General features: G+C 46.0%; 1 protein-coding gene across 2 annotated transcripts in view; it reads right to left on the bottom strand.

Annotated features, from left to right (window-relative positions):
* The window catches only part of Myo1e (myosin IE), a 127,022-nt gene that overhangs the window by 57,520 nt on the left and 48,601 nt on the right, over positions 1 to 20,901 (bottom strand). For both annotated transcript variants that reach the window (XM_048333183.1, XM_048333182.1), the window contains 7 exons: positions 18,896 to 18,985; positions 16,668 to 16,762; positions 10,190 to 10,277; positions 8,344 to 8,433; positions 5,452 to 5,583; positions 2,474 to 2,608; positions 1,417 to 1,549 (listed from right to left, as the gene is read on the bottom strand). In XM_048333183.1, coding sequence (XP_048189140.1) covers positions 1,417 to 1,549; positions 2,474 to 2,608; positions 5,452 to 5,583; positions 8,344 to 8,433; positions 10,190 to 10,277; positions 16,668 to 16,762; positions 18,896 to 18,985 — 763 coding nt within the window. The remainder of the gene's footprint in view (positions 1 to 1,416; positions 1,550 to 2,473; positions 2,609 to 5,451; positions 5,584 to 8,343; positions 8,434 to 10,189; positions 10,278 to 16,667; positions 16,763 to 18,895; positions 18,986 to 20,901) is intronic.

The raw sequence follows: 20,901 nt of genomic DNA, 5'->3' as shown, positions 1-20,901 counted from the left end.
GTCAACTCCTTTCTACATCCAAAAATCGAATTCAACCCAACCTCGGGACAATCCATAAGCCTGGTCACTTTCCACATTTGTCTACATTCATTTCTATCACTTTGTCTTTTCTTTTTGTACCCATCCTGGGTCTTGAACTCAAGGCTTTGGATGATATTCCTGAGGGTTTTTGTTGTTGTTGTTGTTTTTTGCTCAAAGCTAGCACTCTACCACTTGAGCCACAGCGCTACTTCCTGGTGAACTGGAGATTAGAGTCTCATTGACTTTCCTGCCTAGGCTGGCTTTGAACCACGATGCTCAGATCTCAGCCTCCTGAGTAGCTAGGATGACAGGGACAAGCCACTCGCGCCTGACTCTCACTTTTTAGGTGGATGGAGACAAAAGGCAGAAAAGAAAAAAGTTGCATTAAATAACTCAGCTTTGGACTTAGCCACAAATCTAAGAAAAGACATTCATATGTATCTTTAAACTTGGATGTGAAACTCAGACTTCTGCAAGAATAGTAACAAATTGAAATGATTTCATAGGGTGTGGCTCAAGTGGGAGAGCACTTACAGAGCAAGTGCGATGCTCTGAGTTCAAATCCTGCCATGATTAAAAAGAAGAAAGGGCATTTTACAAAGAAAAGAAAAAAAGCAAGCTAGGCAACAGTGGCTCACACCTGTCATCCTAACTACTCAGGAGGCTGAGATCTGAGGATCACAGTTTGAAGCCAGGCTGGTCAGGAATGTCCATGAGACTCTTCTCTCCAACTAACCACCAAGTTAAACGAAGCTATAGGTCAAGTAGTAGAGTGCTACCCTTGAACACAAAAGCTCAGAGACAGTCAGTGCCTAAGGCCTGAGTTCAAGTCCTAAGAGTGGCACACACACAAAAACGCAACGACTTTATTCATCATCTCTAATGTGAGACACGGAGATGGTGGAAGTAAGGCGGGGAAAGAAAACCTTGAGTCTCTCTGATGATGATTATGTCCTGCTATATTGGGACACTGAAAACATTTGTTATTGTGTGTGTGTGTGTGTGTGTGTGTTTGTGTGTCCTGGCCTTGAACTCAGGGTAAGAGCTGTCCCTGAGCTTCTTTTGCTCAAAGCGAGCACTCTACCACTTTGAGCCACAGCCCCAATTCCAGTTTCCTGGTGGTTCACTGGAGATAAGAGTCTTCCAGGTCTTATTGCCTGGGCTGGCTTCGAATCATGATCCTCAGATCTCAGCCTCCTGAGTAGCCAGGATGACAGGCGTGAACCACCAGTGCGTGGCTCACTTGTCACCTTTTGCAGAGAGATATACCGCTGGTGGGGTTTGAGTAAAGCAGAGAGCTAGGTAGCTGTAAGCAGAACTGAGCACCCCTTACCCCCCCCACGGTCCCCCCACCCACCCACTGCTCAGCCAAATGGCTGAGCCACCCATACGTACATTCTTCGCTCTCCACCGCCGCATAGTTGCCCACTTCTTTGAAGCTGATGTTCCCCAGGTGGAGAACGCCCGCCACGATCTGCAGCACCAGCGTCTGCTCTTCGGCAAAGATGCCGATGACATTCATGGCGTGCTAAGCAGGAAAAGCAGACAGCCGGGTCACCACGGACCAATGGAGTTAAGAGAGTCACACCTCTGCCAATGTGCTTACTGCCCAATGTACTCAGAACCATTCTGGACAAGGCAGGCTCTCTTTCCACACAAGCTAGGTTGCCCCTAGGAGTGCCGGGCACCTTCTATGAGCAGCGACAGCTATCTGCAGCCTTCCAGGCTTGCAAAGTCACCTCCCTCCCAGGACACGGCTGCCCACTTTCCATGCACTTTCCATCCACCCTTCTATGCTCTTCATGGGGACAAAAGACATCAATTTTTGCTTGCGAAAGGATGTTCTTTTGCTGGGTGCCACTGGCCCGTGCGTGTCATCCTAGCTACCCAGGAAGCTGAGATCTGAGGACCGTGCTTTGATGCCAGCTTGGGCAGAAAAAGTCCATCAGACTCTGATCTCCAAGGAACCACCCAATAAAGGCAGAAGTGGAGCTGTGGCTCAAGTGGTAGAGCACTAGTCTGGAGCAAAAAAAAAAAAAAAAAGCCAGGGATGGTGCTCAGGCCCTGAGTCCAAGGCCCAGGACTGGACAAAAAAAAAAAAAAAAGAAGACCGAAAAACAAAAACACCAAAGCCAGAGAGAAGATGCAGAGAGTAGAAAAAAAGAAAAAAGATCTAATGTGTTCTACAAATGTCTCCCTCTGACCAAGTTCATTCACAGACTCTGCCTCTGGGAGGCATCACTCAGCAATCGTACATGGTGGTCAGCAGACAGGTTCAACAGATGCCCACAAAATGCTTTGGCGTGTGGATCAGGACCCCTGCAGAAGAGATGAGGATGAACTCGCGGGAGCCCAACACCGGCCACCAAGGGTCTCGGACAGCTGGACACATGGCCATTGGAAGGTGTTTGCAAATAAGGAGTGCTTGGTGGGACGCACCATGCACACTTACCAGAGTTTCCTGGAACTCTCGCTTGTCGTCAATGTCATCCACCTTGTAGGACCCGGACAGGCTCAGGTAATAATAGTAGTCCATGCTAGTGATGCCCAGGCTGTGTTTCTGCTCGGCAGAGGCGCCCTCGATAAGCTGCAGCAGGACAGAGAGGCTCAGGGAGGCCCAGGGTGGGACCCACCAGGAACTCAGCCACCTCCACCCCTAGCCAAGGGGCGGGAGGGCTCGCTACACAAGTGGGCCTGGTCTCCCCAACAGGAGGGGCTGCTGAGCACCTGCTCTTCTGGGTGTAGCCCCAAACCACCTCTGCAAACGGTTCTGTCTGCTCCTTCATCCTATTCTATTTATTCTATTATTTTTGGTATTCTCTTCTATCCATTTTTCCATTCTGACCTATTCTGTTCCATTCCATTCTAGTCCATTCCATTCCATCTATTCTATTCCATTCAATTCTATTATTCTATTTCTATTCATTCGTCCTAATCGTTCCATTCATTTTTTATTCCATTTTATTTCTTTTTCTATTCATTTATTCTATTTGTATTCATTCTATTCTATTCATTATTCATTTTTCTTTTCTAATCTATTCTATTTCTATTCATTCGATCTCTATTCATTTCTAATCATTCTATTATTTATCCTACTTGTATTCATTCTATTCTAATCATTCCAGTCATTTTTTCTACTCTATTCCATTCTATTTCTATTCATTCATTCTCTCTACATTCTATTCTAATCATTTCTTTTCTAAACATTCTATGATTTATTCTATTTCTATTCATTCATCCTAATCATTCTAGCCATTTTTCTCTATTCTATTCTGTTCCATCCATTCTGTATTTCTATTCATTTCTATTCCATTTTATTCATTCTAATCACGTCGTTCTATTCACTTTTTCTATTCAATATATGTATGCATGTATGACATATTTATCAAATCCTAATTTACCAACTCTGGGTCCTTGTACTTGCTACTAATCAACTTATTGAACACAGGGCCTGTGGATGCTGTTTATTTACTTATTTGTTGGCAGCACTAGGATTTGAACTCAGAGCCTCACACTTCTTCTTCTTCTTCTTTTTTTTTTTTTTTGCCAGTCCTGGGCCTTGGACTCAGGGCCTGAGCACTGTCCCTGGCTTCTCTTTGCTCAAGGCTAGCACTCTGCCACTTGAGTCACAGCGCCACTTCTGGCCATTTCTGTATATGTGGTCCTGGGGAATCGAACCCAGGGCTTCAAGTATAAGAGGCAAGCGCTCTTGCCACTAGGCCATATCCCCAGCTCCCCTCACACTTCTTAGGCCAGGGCTATATCCTTTGAGCCTCACTCTGGCCCTTTTGTTTCATTTATTTTCAGAATAGGATCTTACATTTGTATCCTGGTCTGGTGTGGACCATGATTCTCCTACCTACTGATTGCCACATAGGCTGCGATCATACATGTGGACCGCTAGACTTGGATCATGGATATGAATGGCTGTGCCCTGCCCTGGCTCTGTACATCCCAATTCTTAACTCGGATGATCATAATATTATAACCAATTACTTCCTATCCTACTAGTCTTTGACTCTATGTATATTCAAGGGCGTTTAAGAGAGTGAGTGTGTCGGGGCTGGGGATTGAACCCAAGTCCTGCTAGGCAAGCACTCTACCACTGAACTACACTCCTAGCCCCGCTCAGGGCTTGTCAAAGTACAGCTGGCTCCTCCATTCTCCTAATCCCACCATGCATATTTTAACACAGCCATGGGTCTGTTTCTTTTGGAGCCTACTCATCCACTGCTGTCTCTTGATGCCTACTCTATGTCTGGACGAGATGATCTTAAAGGGCTCCAACCATTTAACAATCAATTCTTGGAAGGGCAAGAAATTAATTTGCAGTGTTTTGTCAATATTCATGGCAGACATGCTGTCAGTAGGATGGATTTTAAACTTGAAAGGAACTGTCACAGAAGGAAGAGGTGGGGAAAGACAGCCGTGGCCCATCAGACACACAACGAGCATGCCATGTGCCAACCCAACAATATTTACAGAAAAGAGAGGCCGTGTTCTGGTCCACACTTCATCTGTGTCGACCTCCTCCTGTTATCAGGCCTCTCATGTTGAGATCTAACCTGAGCCTTGGGCATGCTGGGCAAGTACCCGCACCACTGAGCTACAGCGATGGCTCTAAAAACCTTTTTTAAAAAAATAGCTGAATCAAGCTGGGTACCTGTGGCTCACGCCTAGAATCCTAGCTACTCAGGGGGCTGAGATCTGAGGATGCATTCCGGGCTCAAGTCCATGAGACTTTTATCTTCCCACCAAGGAGCCAGAAGTGGAGCTGTGGTTCAAGTGGTAAAGCACTGTCCTTGGGCGGAAACACTCAGCGACAACACCCAGGCCCTCAGTTCAAGTCCCAGCGTGGGCACAAAATAAATATAAAATTTACAAAGCTCAATCATGTAATTACGAAACCCCAGAATACCATTTTATTAGCATCTCGCACACTCCTCTGGGGTCCGAGTAGCAAATGGCCAAGCATGTCTTAGTACCTAGCAATTTCCTCACTGGTGACATTGGCACTGACAACTGGCTGAATCTTGGCTCACAGAAAGGCTTTGGGTCTGGCCATCCCTATTATGACTTCAAACCCATACCCAGGGCTGTCCCTCCTCAGCAGAGTCCTGTTCCTATCCCGGCCCAATCCCGACCCCTGCCCTCCATCCCTGTGAATTCCTATCTGGCCATGAATCAAACACTATGACTTTTATTCTGAAATGACACTGACCCTTCCTTAATTATTGTAACTGTTAAGGGGACCCTGCTCTGTCACTTTCATTAGAATTCCCTGGAGGGCAGCCACCCCACCCCACTCTCCAAGAGTCAGTAGTCTAAGCCAGAGGACTGAGAAGAACAAAGAAGATTCTTTTCTGAGATAGAGAGGGGAATAGGAAAGCAAAGAAGGAAGAAAATTTATTTTCAAAAGAAGGAAGAAACCTGGTAAAAGATGTGGAAACTTCTCTCGCCAGGGTTCCTCATCACCACTCTGGATTTTTCTAGAAGGAAGTTGGAGATCTTTCCGCCATCTGGTTCTCCACCTGGGCTGAACTGGATTTCAAAGTATTTCCCCTGCAAGCAAGGTAAGGATGTCCTGTGAGGGTCAGTAAACACAGCCTGCAGGCTCGGAACGCCACACATAATACAAGGAAATTCGGTCATGAGAGCCACATCCGGAAGCCATGCCCAACTCTGGACTCCACTTCCCCCGGGGCCTTCATCTCAAACAATCACCCGAGCTGCGTGGTCCACTCCCACAGTTCTGTTACTCAAGAGTGGGAAATCAAGGGTTCCAGGCAGACTAAATAAGGTATGAGAGACCCGGGGCCCATTTTCTTCCTGTGCAAGGCAGAGAGAAGGAACCAGAAAATCCCAGGGCACAAGCAGTGAACTCTGCTCTTCTGATGGAAGCAACATTTTCCCCCTGCATACTTCATTTCAATGCTTTGAGCAAAATTAGCCCAAAGGCGGTCCATTCCTTCTACCTTGAAATTTCTAGAATGCACACTGAATAAAAAGATTTTGTTATAAGTAAATTCCTCCCTCCTCTTGCTCTTATTCTGTGTGTGTGTGTGTGTGTGTGTGTGTGTGTGTGTCCTCAAGGTTGAACTCAGGGCCTAGGCACTGCCCCTGAGCTTTTGTGCTCAAGGCTGATGCTCTACCATGTGAGCCACAGCCCCATTTAGGACTTTCTGATGGTTAATTGAAGACAAGAGTCTCCCAGATTTTTATTGCCTGGGCTGGCTTCAAACTGTGATCTTCGGAGCTCGGTCTCCTGAGTAGCTACCATTACAGGTGTAACTCACCAATACCCAGTTCTTGTTGTGCCTTTTGTTTTCTTCTCATAGCTGATGCTGTATGACCTGAGTCACTCCTCTGCCTTGGCTTTTTGCTGGTACATTAGAGATAGAGCCCTCATAGACTTTTCTGCCCAGGCTGGCTTCAAAGTGTGAGCCTCAGATCTCAGCCTTCTGAGTAGCTAGGTTTACAGGTGCTCTGTTAGCAACCTTTGCAAATAATTGCCTAAGAGGTAGAAGACAATGCATCTTGAGGTGCCTTCAGATCTGTTGGGGGGAGAGGGGGCAGGGAGGAGAATGAAAGCGCATATGCACAAAATGCCTGCCCATCAGTTCACTTTCTCATCTGTCCATCATGGGGTATGAAGCTTTATAATCAGATAAATAATACATGCTGGGCATTTGCTATTTATAAAAATTGACTGATGCCTCCTCCAAGGAAAAACAACAATTTATATTGGGGGGAAAAAATCAAAGAAAAATAATGACTTTTTTTTTGGTCTGCTCTCTAAGGCAAGTGGGGGTTGGCCAGCTAGAAGGTTAAATTTTTACAAGGCAGATTTAAATTGATGACTACACGGGGGAGAGGGGAAAGATTAGGCAGAAACTATGTTTGCTTCTCTCTCTCTCTATTTTATTACCTAGGAACTTCAAGATTAACCAAGCCAAGCACTGAGCTTAAAAAATAAAAGCTGGGTGCTAGTGGCTCACACCTGTCATGCTAGCTACTGAGAAGGCTGAGATCTGAGGATCATGGTTTGAATCCATCCTGGGCAGGAAAGTCTGGGAGAGTCTTAGCTCCAATAAATTACCAGAAAAGCCAGAAGTGGATCTGTGGCTCAAGTGGTAGAGTGCTAGCTTTGAGCAAAAGAAGCTCAGGGACAGAGCCCAGGCCCAGAGTTCAAGCCCCAGGACTGGCCTGTCATCCTAGCTACTCAGGAGGCTGAGATCTGAGGATTACGGTTTGAAGCCAGACTGAGAAAAGGCCAGGAGACTCTTACCTCCAATTAACCACCAAAATGCTGGAAGTGGAGATGTGGCTCAAGTGGTAGAGAGCTAGCTTTGAGTAAAGACACTCAAGGGTAGCATCCAGCCCCTGAGTTGCAGCCCCAGGACCAGCACGGAGACTGGGGACTGGGGCAGAAGAACAAATAGGTGAATTAGGAGCAGGCAACAGAGAATGAACTGGTGAGCCTGACAATGGAAGCCACGAGGGAACGGGGCCATGGCGGCGCCGTGCACGTTAGCTAGGGAGCTTGCTTTTGGAAACAGAAACTTCCTTGCGAAATGGAACATAGAGCCCAGAATCAGCCTCCTGGGTGACTGTGGTCTGTTTTAGTGCTGGACCTGATAAATAGGTGAAATAAAAATGCTTTACCTGTACATCTAGGCTACTGAGGAAGCAGAGGTTTCTTTGACCACGATCCCCCTATTTATACTTGTCACCATCGCTGAGATGACAGAAATGCATCATCAAGCACAGTTATTGACTGAGATGGGGGCTTGGGAACTTTTATGCTTGGGCTGGCCTTGAACTGTGATCCCTCATGATGGAAAGAAGGGGTGATGTTTTCATAAGCTTAGGCCATGTAAGGGGCATTCTGTGACCCCAGCTACTTTTTGTTTTGTCAGTCATGGGACTTGAACCCAGGGCCTGGGCACTGTCTCTGAGCTCTCTTGCTCAAGGCTAGTGCTCCACTTCCAGTTTTTGAGTGGTTCATTGGAAGTTAGTGTTTCACAGAGACTTTCCTGCCCTGGCTGACTTCGAACTGCAATCCTCAGAGCTCAGCCTCCTGCGTAGCTAAGATGACAGGTGTGAGCCACCAGTGGCTGGTTAAAATTATGTTGTTTGTCATGCTGAATTTTAAAATTAAACTTCAGCCCCAGGACAAGCCAAAGGCTGACACGAGAGCTTGCGGCTTTACACACTGAAGGACAGGCTGAGGACGTGGGAAACTCTCTGCTTCCTTCAGATTTAACTCAGGACCCGAACATCGGGGTTGGGGTGGCTCGTAGGCCAGGGGAAGAGACGTACAAAGCGGCTGGAGTTGTTGTTGCGGACGGTCTTGGCATTTCCGAAGGCCTCGAGCAACGGGTTAGACTGCAAGATGATGTCCTTCACGTGCTGTGGAAGAGAAAAGACACACACACACACACACACACACACACACACACACACACAGAGTCAGCAAGGGTCAGCCCACCTATCCCTGAGCTCCTGGTTCCTCAAAGCCCCCAGGGGAGATGCCCCCCAGCGCCCTGCATCCCGGGGGACTTCTGCAGAATGTCACCTTCCATGGTGACAGGCCTCCCTCCCCCAGCTTGGGTCTCCTGGCTTGATTCTGGATCCCAGAGCAAGGAACATCAACAAATCAGAATGTACCAAGCTTCCTGGACTGTCTGTCCATGCTGTTGGCTGCAGCCTTTCTAATATCAAGGTGAGCCATGGGGATAAGAGGTGGAGGTGGGGGGGTGTCACACGAAGAAGGAAACTGAGGCCCACGGGGACATCTCTTTGCCTTGTTTGTTCCTTCCCTCTCCCTTTGGTGGTACTGGAGTTTGAACTCAGAACTTCATGCTTGCTAGGCAGGTGCTCTACCACTTGAGCCGTGCCTCCAGCCCTGTTTTTGCTTTCATGATTCTTTTTTCCAGATAGGATGTCAGGTGTTTTACCCCGATGTGCCTGGATTGAAATCCCCACCCCCAATCTAGCTGGGTTAGAGGCTCATGGTACCATGCCCAGCTTGTCAGATTGAAATAGGGGCTTCCTTAACTTTTTCTCAGGGCTGACTTTGAATGATAATCCTCCAAATCACTGGTTCCTATGCTGCCTACCTCTCAGGTAGCTGGGATTACAGGCATATACCACAGTACTTGGCCATTTCCATGTTGTTCTTTCCAGACTGTTTCTAATCACTCCACTTCTCAACTACGTTACCTGCTCCAGTACAAGCAAAAGATTTCAAGGGAAATACATCCATTTCCCCTCTCTAAATAAGGTTATAGAAATATAATCTGGCATTTTTCAAATGTTTATAGGCACAAATCATCTGGAGATTGCATTAAGACACAGATTATTTTTCTGTGTTGTTTTTTTTTTTTTTTTAATGCCAATTCTGGGTCTTGAACTGAGGGTCTCAAAATCCACTTGACTTTTTCGCTCAAGGCTAATGCTCTACTACTTGAGCTTCGGTTCCACTATCAGATTTTTGCTGGTTCACTGGAGATAAGAGTCTCACAGACATTTCGGCCCAGGCTGGCTTCAAACTGCAATACTCAGATCTCAGCCTCCTGAGTAGCTAGGATTTACAGGTCTGAGCCACCAGTACTAGGCTTGTGTTTGAATCAGCAACTCTCTTCATTATTGTGACAAGCATCTTGTCATGTTTGATGACAACAGGTCTCACATCCTTTATTATGAGCTGTCTTTTATATCCTCTATTTCCCTTTTGTACTGCTTTTTGGGTTTTTTTTGTCATTCATGGGACTTGAACCCAGGGCCTGGGTGCTGTTCCTGAGCAATTTTTTTCTCAAAGCTAGCACTCTACCGCTTTGAGCCACAGCGCCACTTCCAGTTTTTTCCCAGGTTTTAGATGGTTGATTAGAAATAAGAGTCTCACAGACATTTCCTGTCCTAGCTGGCTTCGAACAGTGCTCCTTAGATCTCAGCCTCCTGATTAGCTAGGATTACAGGTGTGAGCCAGTAGCACCAGATCTACTGCTCTTTTATGGATTTGTAGGAACTCTTTATATATGAGGCATGCCTAGCTCAAAACACCCTATTCTTTTGCAGATTCTGTGGTTCTCAGTTGCTGCCTCTTGACAGTGGATAGGAAATCCTGGATGGCAGAAGGTCCCAGAGGGGGTCACAGATGTCTCACCTGGACCTTGGGGCCTCCTCCAGACACCCTGGAGACGTAGCTCATGATGTATTTGGCAGCCACTGTCTTCCCAGCACCGCTCTCTCCACTGGGGAAAGAAGGAAAAAAATGGCCATCACGAGAGTGATCACAACCAGGTCGTCCTTCATTCCCGGACTAAGGAAAGCAGGCAGGGAGTGAAGGGTGAGGCCGGAGGTCCTGCAGGAGTCGGGGGAGGGCAGAGCACCACCATCGCTGGGCACAGCACACGCCTGACGCCAAGTGACACAAGATGGGAGGGGCCAGCGTGCCAGGGCCAAAGGGGGGTGGAATTCCAGACGGCACACACAGAAAAAAGGCTGGATTCCACTGTCTATAAAACATGGAAATAGGGGCTGGGGATATGGCCTAGTGGCAAGAGAGCTTGCCTCGTATACATGAGGCCCTGGGTTCGATTCCTCAACACCACATATACAGAAAATGGCCAGAAGCGGCGCTGTGGCTCAAGTGGCAGAGTGCTAGCCTTGAGCAAAAAGGAAGCCAGGGACAGTGCTCAGACCCTGAGTCCAAGGCCCAGGACTGGCCAAAAAAAAAAAAGAAAAAGAAAAAACATGGAAATATTTTGAAAGTACTTGCTTTGAACACACAAAACCCCTGCGGTCTCATATCGAAGGGAAGGGGAGGGGAGGAGAGGGGAGGGGAGGGGAGGGAAGGGAAGGGAAGGGAAGAAAGAATGAAAGGGAGAAGAAGGGAGGGAGAGAAGGAAGAAAGGAGAGAGGGAGGAAGAAGGAAAGACAGGTGTGTAAGGAAGAACAGTCTGGAACTATTTCTTGAAAGTCTTAGGAGCCCCGAGAAACTTGGGTTCAGTATGTGCCAAGCTTTCAGTAATGCTACGTTACTTCGGTGTGTGAGAAGGGCTGGGGGGGGGGGGGGGCGGAGGACAAGAGAGGAGGAGGAAGGGGAGCCTCACTGGGGTTTTCAACTGGACCCTCTGAGCAATGCACACTTCCTTCTATTGGCATTCTAAAATTACACGATGAGGCAGACAGCATTAATCACATCCTGAGAAGGAGGCTGCCCTTCCATCTCCAGTCATGGCACAGGGCCAGTCTTTGTGTGTGTGTGTGTGTGCCAGTCCTGGGACTTGAACTCAGGATCTGGCTACTATCCTGAGCTTTTTATCTTTTTTTTTTTTTTTGCTCAAGGCTAGCATTCTACCATTTGAGCCACAGCTCTACGTCTTGCTTTTTGCTGGTTAATTGCAGATGAGAGTCTCATGGGCTTTCCTGCCCCGGCTGGGTTTGAACTACAGTCCTCAGATCTCAGCCTCCTCAGTAGCAAGGATGACAGGTGTGAGCCACCAGCGCCTGTCAAAAGCCAGTCTTTTTAAAGAGTCTACTTTTCAAAATCCCAATCTTCTAACAAGAACCTCAATCCAGACACCGCTCAATCCAGGCAGGGTTTTGGATTTTCTGTTGGTGCCATTTAGAGGACCATATCATGGAAAATAATAGACATTCAAACAGTAGCCGTCTGCTAGTTCACAGGACCAGGTATTTGCTTATTCTGAATGATCAAGAATTTTGGGGAAGCCGGGTGGTGGTGCTTCATGCCTGTAATCCTAGCTACTCAGGAGGCTGAGATCTGAAAATTATGGTTCAAAGCCAGCTCACAAAAAAGTCCATGAGACTTTCATCCCCAATTAACCACCAGAAATGGAGCTGTGACTCTAAGTGGTAGAGCATTAGCCTTGAGCAAAAAGAGCTCAGGGGCAGCACCCAGGCCCCAAGTTCAAATCGCATGACGAGCCACCCCCCCCCCCCCCAAAAAAAAGTGAAGGTACAGAGCAAATATTGTTCCTCAAACATCCAATTACTGAGTCAGGGATGAAACATGGACTTAAGGTACCATCAAATAACGGGACTGCCCCATCCACAAAAGGAAGTTGAAACCAATGTTGAAATTACTGGATTTTTCAAGCCAACCCAAAATTAAAGTTGCTATTTGCCAAACTTCTAGTTGTGTTGGGTGTCCTCCAACTAATATGTGAGGGCAAGGGAGATGGGGGTGGGGGGGTCCTAGCGCAGGGCTTGGAACCACCAAGGCTCAGTGTCCCTCTATGCGGTACCAGCTGGCCCTGAACTCCTGGCTTACAGGCTGGACGTCTTCAACTAAGAAACCAAATTGAAAGGCCTTAAGATACAAAGCAAGTCAATGCCCAGTGGGACGAGACAAGGAGCCCCAAGAAAATGTGCTCATTCTCAGGCTCCAGTGAACTCAATTCCATGGGATGATGACAACGGGAATGATGAGGATTTGAACTCAGGGACTGCACTTGCCAGTCAAGTGCCTGGCCACACCCAGCAATGGGGCAGGTTAAATGAATTACAAAATCCACTTGCAGATCCCAAAGGCTGGCTGGCACTTACTAGTTATGTCCTCAAACAGCAAGGCAAATGACAAACGGATATCAAAAGAGCTACAAAGGAAGCCGAGGTCTGAGACTCATGGCTCAAAGCCAGCCCGGGCAGAAATATCTGAGACTCTGATCTCCGATTAGACACCCCAAAAGCCAGAAGTGGAGCTGTAGCTCAAGCAGTACAGGGCTAGTCTTGAGTGGATAAAGTTCAAGGATAATGCCCGAAGCCAGGCCTCGGGACTGGCATCATAAAAATTAATTAATTAGGGCCTAAATATGACCTAGTGGTAAAATGCTCGCCTCGTATACATGAAGCCCTGGGTTCAATTCCTCAGCACCACATATATAGAAAAAACCCGGAAGTGGTGTTGTGGCTCAAGTGGTAGAGTGCTAGCTTTGAGCAAAAAGAAGCCAGGGACAGTGCTCAGGCCCTGAGTTCAAGCCCCAGGACTGGCAAAAAAAACAAAACAAAGCAAAAATTAATTAATCAAAATAAAAGCATTACAATCTTAAAAGTGAATTTTAAGCCAGGCACGGGTGGCTCAGGCCTGTAATACAAGCTACTCAGGAGGCTGAGATTTGAGGATCGCAGTTCAAAGCCAGCCCAGGCAGCAAAGTCTGTGAGACTCTTATCTCCAATGAACCACCAGAAAACCGAAAGTGGTGGTGGCTCAAGTAGTAGAGTACTAGCCTTGAGCTGAAGAGGCCCAGTTCAAGCCCCAGGACCACCACCACCACCACCCACACGAAAAGAATGAACTTTAAGTAACAATGTAGACACACGTCTCAATTTCCCTTACAATATTCGGATTCTTAGATGTAGCATCTGGAAAGAATTAGCACTGATGGCATGGAGTTATTGAGCACTCTAGGAGACTGATTAATGATCACTAAATACTACATCCCCTCAAAATCAACCAGCAAGGCCCCGTGGAGAAAGGGCTGAAGTTTGAAACAAGAAATGTCCCAAAATAAGCTTAGAACATCTTAAACAATGAGATCTCCAGGGACTACTATAGACCCATCAAAAGGACCACTGGCCAAGTCAAGTGCTCTCATTGGTCCAAAACAAGAATATTTGACTCTCCTCACCCCCAAATAATCATTATCAAAGCTAGCTCAATATGTACGCCATTTAAAATTCACTAGTTTGAGATGATACTGGCAATATAAACACATTATCTAGGGAGGTTGCTAGGGCAACAACTCATTGCTTTGAAAAGTGAACGGTAATGACAATGAATCACAAATTTTATTATCCTCACCAAAATGGTTATTTTAAGATAGCAACATAAAAGAACTCCACCTAACATACCTAACTAGAACAAAGCAAAGCATTAGAAAGTAACAACTGTTGTTTTTGTTTCAGCCCGTAATTAAGGAGAGGTCTGGAAATGAAAATGTAGAATAGGCGAGCCCAGCAGTAACATGGCTGTCACACCAGCAATGAAGTTCATAGCATAACTGATAAAGGGTTTTGGCTTCCAAACTGAATGTGAATTTGCAATTTACAGGAAGCATAGGGAATAGAGAAACCTTAAGCTTTATCACGGGATACAGTGCCAGACTATAGAAAGAGAGCTGCAAGACAAAGAATTCTTTCTTTCACAAATAAATGCCTGCCTAGAAAACAAAGACAAGAAAAGAAGTTTAAAGAGACACAGTCACCAGGGGCCAGGGGTCAGCTTTGTTTGGATTCTAAATTAAAAGAAACACACACACACACACACACACACACACACACACACACACACACACACACACACGCCACAAAGAAGAATGTATAAGTTAAACCTGAAAGCAGAATACTGATCCTGTTAGGTGCTAATAAAAGATTTATTCTTTTCTTTTGGTGTTGGTGATGGTGATTGAACCTAGGACCTTGCACAACATAGGAAGCATGCCTCTAACAATGAGCTATACCCATCCACAAATGATTCATTCTCAAGGTACAATAACCTTTTGATGGTTTTGATTATTGACAAATCAAGGGAGATGTCATTTGGAATTTGCTCTAAATGATCAAGTAGGTTAGGAAAGAAGGACTAAGAAAAACAGGATTGACCATATCTCTGTGTCTGTCTGTCTGTCTGTGTGCACACGCGCATGCGTGCCGTTACTGGGGCTTGAATTCAGGGCCTCATGCTCTCACTTTTTTTTTTCTTCGTCAAGGCTGGCATTCTATAACTTGAACCATACCTCCCACCTCCATGTTTAACCATATCTTGATAACTCTAAAAATGGATGATAGGTACAGGTGAATATATTATAATCTTTTTAAGTTTTATACAAGCTGTATCTATAATAAAAGCTTTTTCCCAAAATGCTTCAGATTTTTTTAAAGTTAAAAACAAAGAGGAGGGCTGGGAATATGGCTTAGCAGAAGAGTGCTTGCCAAGCATGCATGAAGCCCTGGGTTCAATTCCTCAGCACCACATACACAGAAAAAGCCGGAAGTAGTACTGTGGTTCAAATGGTAGAGTGCTAGCCTTGAGCAAAAGGAAGCCAGGGACAGTGCCCAGGTCCTGAGTTCAAACCTCAGGACTGGCAAAAAGAAGAAGAAGAAAAAGGAAGAAAAAGGAAGAAGAAGAAGAAGAAGAAGAAGAAGAAGAAGAAGAAGAAGAAGAAGAAGAAGAAGAAGAAGAAGAAGAAGAAGACGACAAATATATCCAACAAAATGATTGGTTTGAGCTTTGGTTTTGGTTGGGGGGGAGGAGAAGGGGGTGATGACAAACTGTTGTTAACTGCCAGCTAGGCATACTAGGCAGCTAGGCAGTGCATACTTAGCGTCCTAGATACTCAGGAAGAATAAGTGTTTCCAGACCAAGATTGTGTTTTTAAATTGTGTTGTGAGATCTCCACCTGAACAGAAAACTCTGAGCATGGTGGTACATACCTGTAATCCCAACTACACAGGGAAGTATAAATAGGAGGAGTGATGTCCAGGCTGGCCTGGGCAAAAGATAGACAGTCTAGCTCAATATAAAGAGTGGCTCTAGTGCTAGACTGAGTACCTGCCTTGAAAGTGCAAGGCCATAGTTCACCCTTGGTACCACCAAAAAAAAAAAGATCTGTCAAATTCTCAGTGATGAGAACATGCATATTTATTTGCACCATCCACACCTACATGACTACAAATGCTCCTAATAGGAAATAAATGAAAAAGTGCTTCAGCCCCACCAACACCCAGCAATGGGCCGGGGTTAAATGAATTATGAAATCCACTTGCAGATCCCAAAGGCTGGCACTTACTAGTTCTGTCCTCAAAGAGCAAGGCAAATGACAAAAGCATATCAAAAGAGCTCAGACATGGCGGTCAAGTGTAGCACATCACACCTCTAATCCCAGCTACTCAAGAGCTAAAGAGTGGGAAGATGGCGCCCTATCTCAATCACCACGCTGAGCCTGGTGGTATACACCTGCCATCCTAGCTATTCAAGAGCAAGGTCAGAGGCTTGCTGTCCAGTGCTGGCCTGTGAAGATATGAGAAGTCAGGCCACAAATAACTGAAACAGGAAGTGAACCTCCAAAGAGAAGTTTTGCACCTTCCCCGGTGGCATCCTTTACCTTGGTAAAGGTAAACACATGGCCGGGAGTCCTCAAGCCCGAGACTCTGAGCACCAGGGGCCTAACAGGAAACCCTGGGGCAGTGCCGGGGGCTCACGCCTGTAATCCCAGCTACTCAGGAGGCTGAGATCTGAGGATCGTGGTTGCAAGCAGAGTCCGGGTAGGAAAAATCAGTGAGACTCTTATCTCCAATGATGCAACAACAAGCCGGAAGTGGGGGCGTGGCTTCAGTCGGTTGAGTGCTAGCTTTCAGTGAACAAAGCAAAGCTCAGAGACAGTGCTCAGGCCCTGAGTTGAAGCCCCAGAACCAGCAACCAAACCAAAACAAACCCCCTCACCATGGAAGTCGGAAGCTTTAGGATGTGGCAGAGTTCCACCAGCCTGCTTGCTCCTGGGCCACAGTAGGCAGCCTTGGACACGAGTGGCTGTTGGGAACACGTGGCTGGCGACAGAATGCTGAGAGAACAGGGGTGTGATGGCCTCCAGGCCTGCAAGCACCAGCCCCCGTCCTACCTGATTATGACACACTGGTTCTCTCTGTCGATGATCATATTTCTGTACATGCTGTCTGCCAGGGCGTAGATATGAGGTGGGTTTTCATACTGGGCCTAGAAAGGTGAAGAACAACAATCAGATGGAGCCTACTTTGGCTTTCCTTCCCGGGACTTGAAAATTGATCGGCTCTTCATTCAGTTCTGATGGCTGTTGATTCCACCCGGCAGCTTGCATGCTGAACCTCATAGGAAGTCCTAGTTTTGCCGGGCACCAGAGGCTCACCTCTGTCACCTTAGCTACTAAGGGAGGCTGAGATCTGAGGATGGTGGTTCAAAGCCAGCCCAGGCAGGAAAGTCCATGAGATTCTTATCTCCAAATAAGTACTTAAAAGAAAAAAAAAATGCAAGTGGAGCTGTAGCTCAAGTGATAGAGTGCTAGCCTTAACTAATGAAACTCAGGGATAGCACCCAGTCTCTGAATTCAAGCCACAGAACCAGCAGGAAAAAAAGAAAAAAAGAAAAAAAAAAAGGTGTCCTAGCTGGGCCAAGCATCATCGTAGCTATTCAGAAGGCTGAGATCTGAGGATAGGAAAGTCTGTGAGATTTATTATTATTATTATTATTATTATTATTATTATTATTATTACTACTACTACTACTACTACTACTACTACTATTATTTGGTGATGTTGGTGGTCGATGTAGGACTTGAAACTCTAGGCCTGGGCTCTGTCCCTGAGCTTCTGTGCTCAATGCTAGCAACTCTACCACTTTGAGCCACAGCTCTACTTCCTGTTTTCTGGTGGCTCATTGGACTTTCCTGCCAGGGCTGGTTTCCAACAGTGATCCTCAGATCTCAGCCTCCTGAGTTGCTAGTATTACAGGTGTGAGCCACCAGTGCCCGGTCCATGGAATTCTTATTTCCAATTAACTAGCAAAAAGACAGAACTGGAGTTGTTAAGTTGAGCAAAATAGCTCAGGAAAGCACCCAGGCCCTGAGTTCAAGCCCTAGGACTGGCACCCCACCACCACCACCACACACAAAATGTCCTAGCTGAGGACAAATTCTATCCTGGGAAAATGAGAATGGAATCTGGAAGGCCTTTTCCACAGATGGACCATGATTCAGCCTTCGAACAAGACCCAGGTCCTTTTGCCACTTCCATACCATACCTTCCCACCCATCCTCATATCTGCAACCACATTCCACTTCCAGATCTTTCTGGAGACACAAGGGTGACAGGGCTGAAGGGAAACTTCCTCCCAAAACCTGGGGTGTGATGGTGACTATAGTTTCTCAATTCCTCTTGTCACTTTTTTTTTTTTTGGTTCTAAGAGGCAAGTTACTTGCAGGAAGATTTGCCACAAAAATTGAGTGGCATTCTCAATGGATGAGGAGAAAAAGTTAAGAATTTCCCCTGGGGCTGGGGATATGGCCTAGTGGCAAGAGTGCTTGCCTCGTATACATGAGGCCCTGGGTTCAATTCCCCAGCACCACATATACAGAAAATGGCCAGAAGTGGCGCTGTGGCTCAAGTGGCAGAGTGCTAGCCTTGAGCAAAAAGAAGCCAGGGACAGTGCTCAGGCCTTGAGTCCAAGCCTCAGCACTGGCCAAAAATAATAATAATAATAATAATAATAATAATAATAATAATAATTTCCCCTAAAAGAGTGGAGGCCAGGTTCTAGAAAGAGATGAAATGGGTTCTGCGGGTTGGTCTCATCCATCTGGGAATCAGAATCCTGTGACATCTCTTCTGTTGGGTGTGTGGCTAGATCTTGTGACAAGGCTAAGCTACATATAATTATAATGCTGAAACGCCTCCATACCTAATAAATTTCCTGTCTCAGCCAGATCGACACCCTGCTTCGTTCCATTCCTTGCTCTCCTCTCCTTTTCTACTACCTCAAAAATTACCATAGGCCTAGCTCCTTAGGAGGCTGAGATCTGAGGATCATGGTTCAAGCACAGCCCAGGGCAGGAAAGTCCATGAAATTCTTATCTGCAATTAACCAGCAGAAAGCCAGAAGTGGAGCTGTGGTTCAAATGGTAAAGCACTAGCCTTGGGTACAAAAGCTCAGAAACAGTGCTCTTCAGGTTCCTGAGTTCAAGCCCCAGGATGCGCACCAAAAAAAGAAAAAAAATCATTCACAGGCAAATGCTACTACATTATTAATTGCAAGGAAGAAAAATTGTCTGCATTGTATAAACGCTAGATTGAATAATGGACATAACTCTTTACTTACCGCTCCCTGGTACATTTCAATCTCCTTCTCTCCAAAGTAGGGCATCTGCTTAAAAGGGTTGACTGAGATTAGCACAGACCCTATGTAGGTCTGGATTTAGGCTGGCTAAGGACCATCATTAATCTTCCTAGAAACCCATTTTCCTGTGCAGAGATAGGATGTTATCAAGAATTCACACAGAGCTGGAGCTGACAGCTCACACCTGTAATACTAGCTCCTCAGGAGGCTGAGACCTGAGGACCACAGTTCAAAGCCAGCCTGGGCAGGAGAGTCTGTAAGATTCTTATCTCCAATTAACCACCAGAAAACAGAAAGTTGCTGTGGCTCAAAGTGGTATAGTGCTAGCCTTAAGCAAAAGACCTCAGGTTCAGAGGCCCTGAGTTTAAGTCCTTATGAGCAATTCCAAAAAAAAAAGGAAAAGGGATTCATACAGGGATTCCATCCAACATGGATGGAAAGCTCCTGTCTGTATTTTTCGAGGCAAGCATTCTTGCCACTAGGCCATATTCCCAGCCCCAAAAGATCAGTTTTTGTTTTGTTTTTTTGCCAGTCCTGGGCCTTGAACTCAGGGCCTGAACACTGTCCCTGGCTTCTTTTTTCTCAAGGCTAGCTGGGGAATCGAACCCAGGGCTTCATGTATATGAGGCAAGCACTCTTGCCACTAGGCCATATTCCCCACCCCTGTCTGTACTTTTCAAATGAATCTAAAGACAAAAGCAATTATCCAATGAGCCCAGCTGCTGCTGCTTTCTAGAAACAATAATGAATTACCAAGGTTCTACAGGAAAGAAACCATTATTCTAAATAAACCAAACCAAAGCATATTCTTTCCAGACTGGTAATGGGTCCAGTTAGGAAAAAAGCAAAACACAACAGAAAAGCTATGGAATGGCAAGACCAGGACTGCTTCTGTTCTCAAATGATACGTATTTTTCTATGGATATCTTTGCATGAATTTCCATTTTTAAAACTATTGCACTAAACTACAATTTATTTAGACTACTCATTATACTTTGTTAAGTATATGTGTACACGCATGCGTATGTATGTGTGCCTGCGATCCTGAGGCTTGAACTCAGGACCTGCATGCTGTCCCTGAGCTTTTGTGCTCAAGGCTAGCTCTCTACCACTCAAGCCACAGCTCCACTTATGGCTTTTTGGTGGTGAACTGGAGAGAAGAGTCACACAGACTTTCCTGCCTGGGATGGCTTTGAACTGGGATCCTCAGATCTCAGCCAGCTGAGTAGCTAGGATGACAGGTGTGAGCCTCTGACACCAAGCAGCATTTGCCATTTGTTGCTGTTGTTGTTGTTTGTTTTTCTCTAGGGATGTTTTTCTTACTTTTAAGTAGTTGTACAAAGGAGTTGCCATTTAGCAAAGGAGTTCATGATGCATTTTTTAAAGCCCTATAAATATGTCATCTGGCAGGCTGACCTTGAAACTGAAAGAAACTCAGAATGTCAGGCGTTTTCCATGGCTGATCTTCATTTCTCATGCTTCCTTTAGGAAACAGAAAGACGCAGGGAAAAGTAGCTAAATTGCTTTTACAGTTTGAATGAGGAAATCTTTGCATGCATGTGTGTGTGTGTGTTTGTGTGTGTCTGTGTCTGTGTATGTGTATGTGTCTGTGTGTGTACACATGCTGGTTCTAGGGCTTGAACTCAGGGCCTAGGTACTGTCCTTGGGCTATTATGCTCAAGGCCAGCGCTCTACCACTTTGATCCACAGCTCTCTGGTGCTTAACTGGAGATAAGAGTCTCATGGACTTTCCTGTCTGGGCTGGCTTTAACTGAGATCCTTAGATCTCAGCCTTCTGAGTAGCTAGGATTGCAGACGTGAGCCACCGGCGCCTGGCTCCAAGGCAATCTTACTTAAACCTGTTCAAATCTGGACTGGAAAATCCAAGCTGTGCAACCAATGAACCCTTGTAGGCTAGGCCTGCAGAGATTTTTAAGCCCTAAGCATGGGCAATGCCAGATCCATGAAACAACTTGACAAAATGGAAA

Source organism: Perognathus longimembris, chromosome 23 (assembly GCF_023159225.1).
Source record: "Perognathus longimembris pacificus isolate PPM17 chromosome 23, ASM2315922v1, whole genome shotgun sequence".
Taxonomy (NCBI): Eukaryota; Metazoa; Chordata; class Mammalia; order Rodentia; family Heteromyidae; genus Perognathus; species Perognathus longimembris.
The sequence above is the reverse complement of the archived record's forward strand: the minus strand, read 5'-3'. Positions and strand labels throughout refer to the sequence as shown.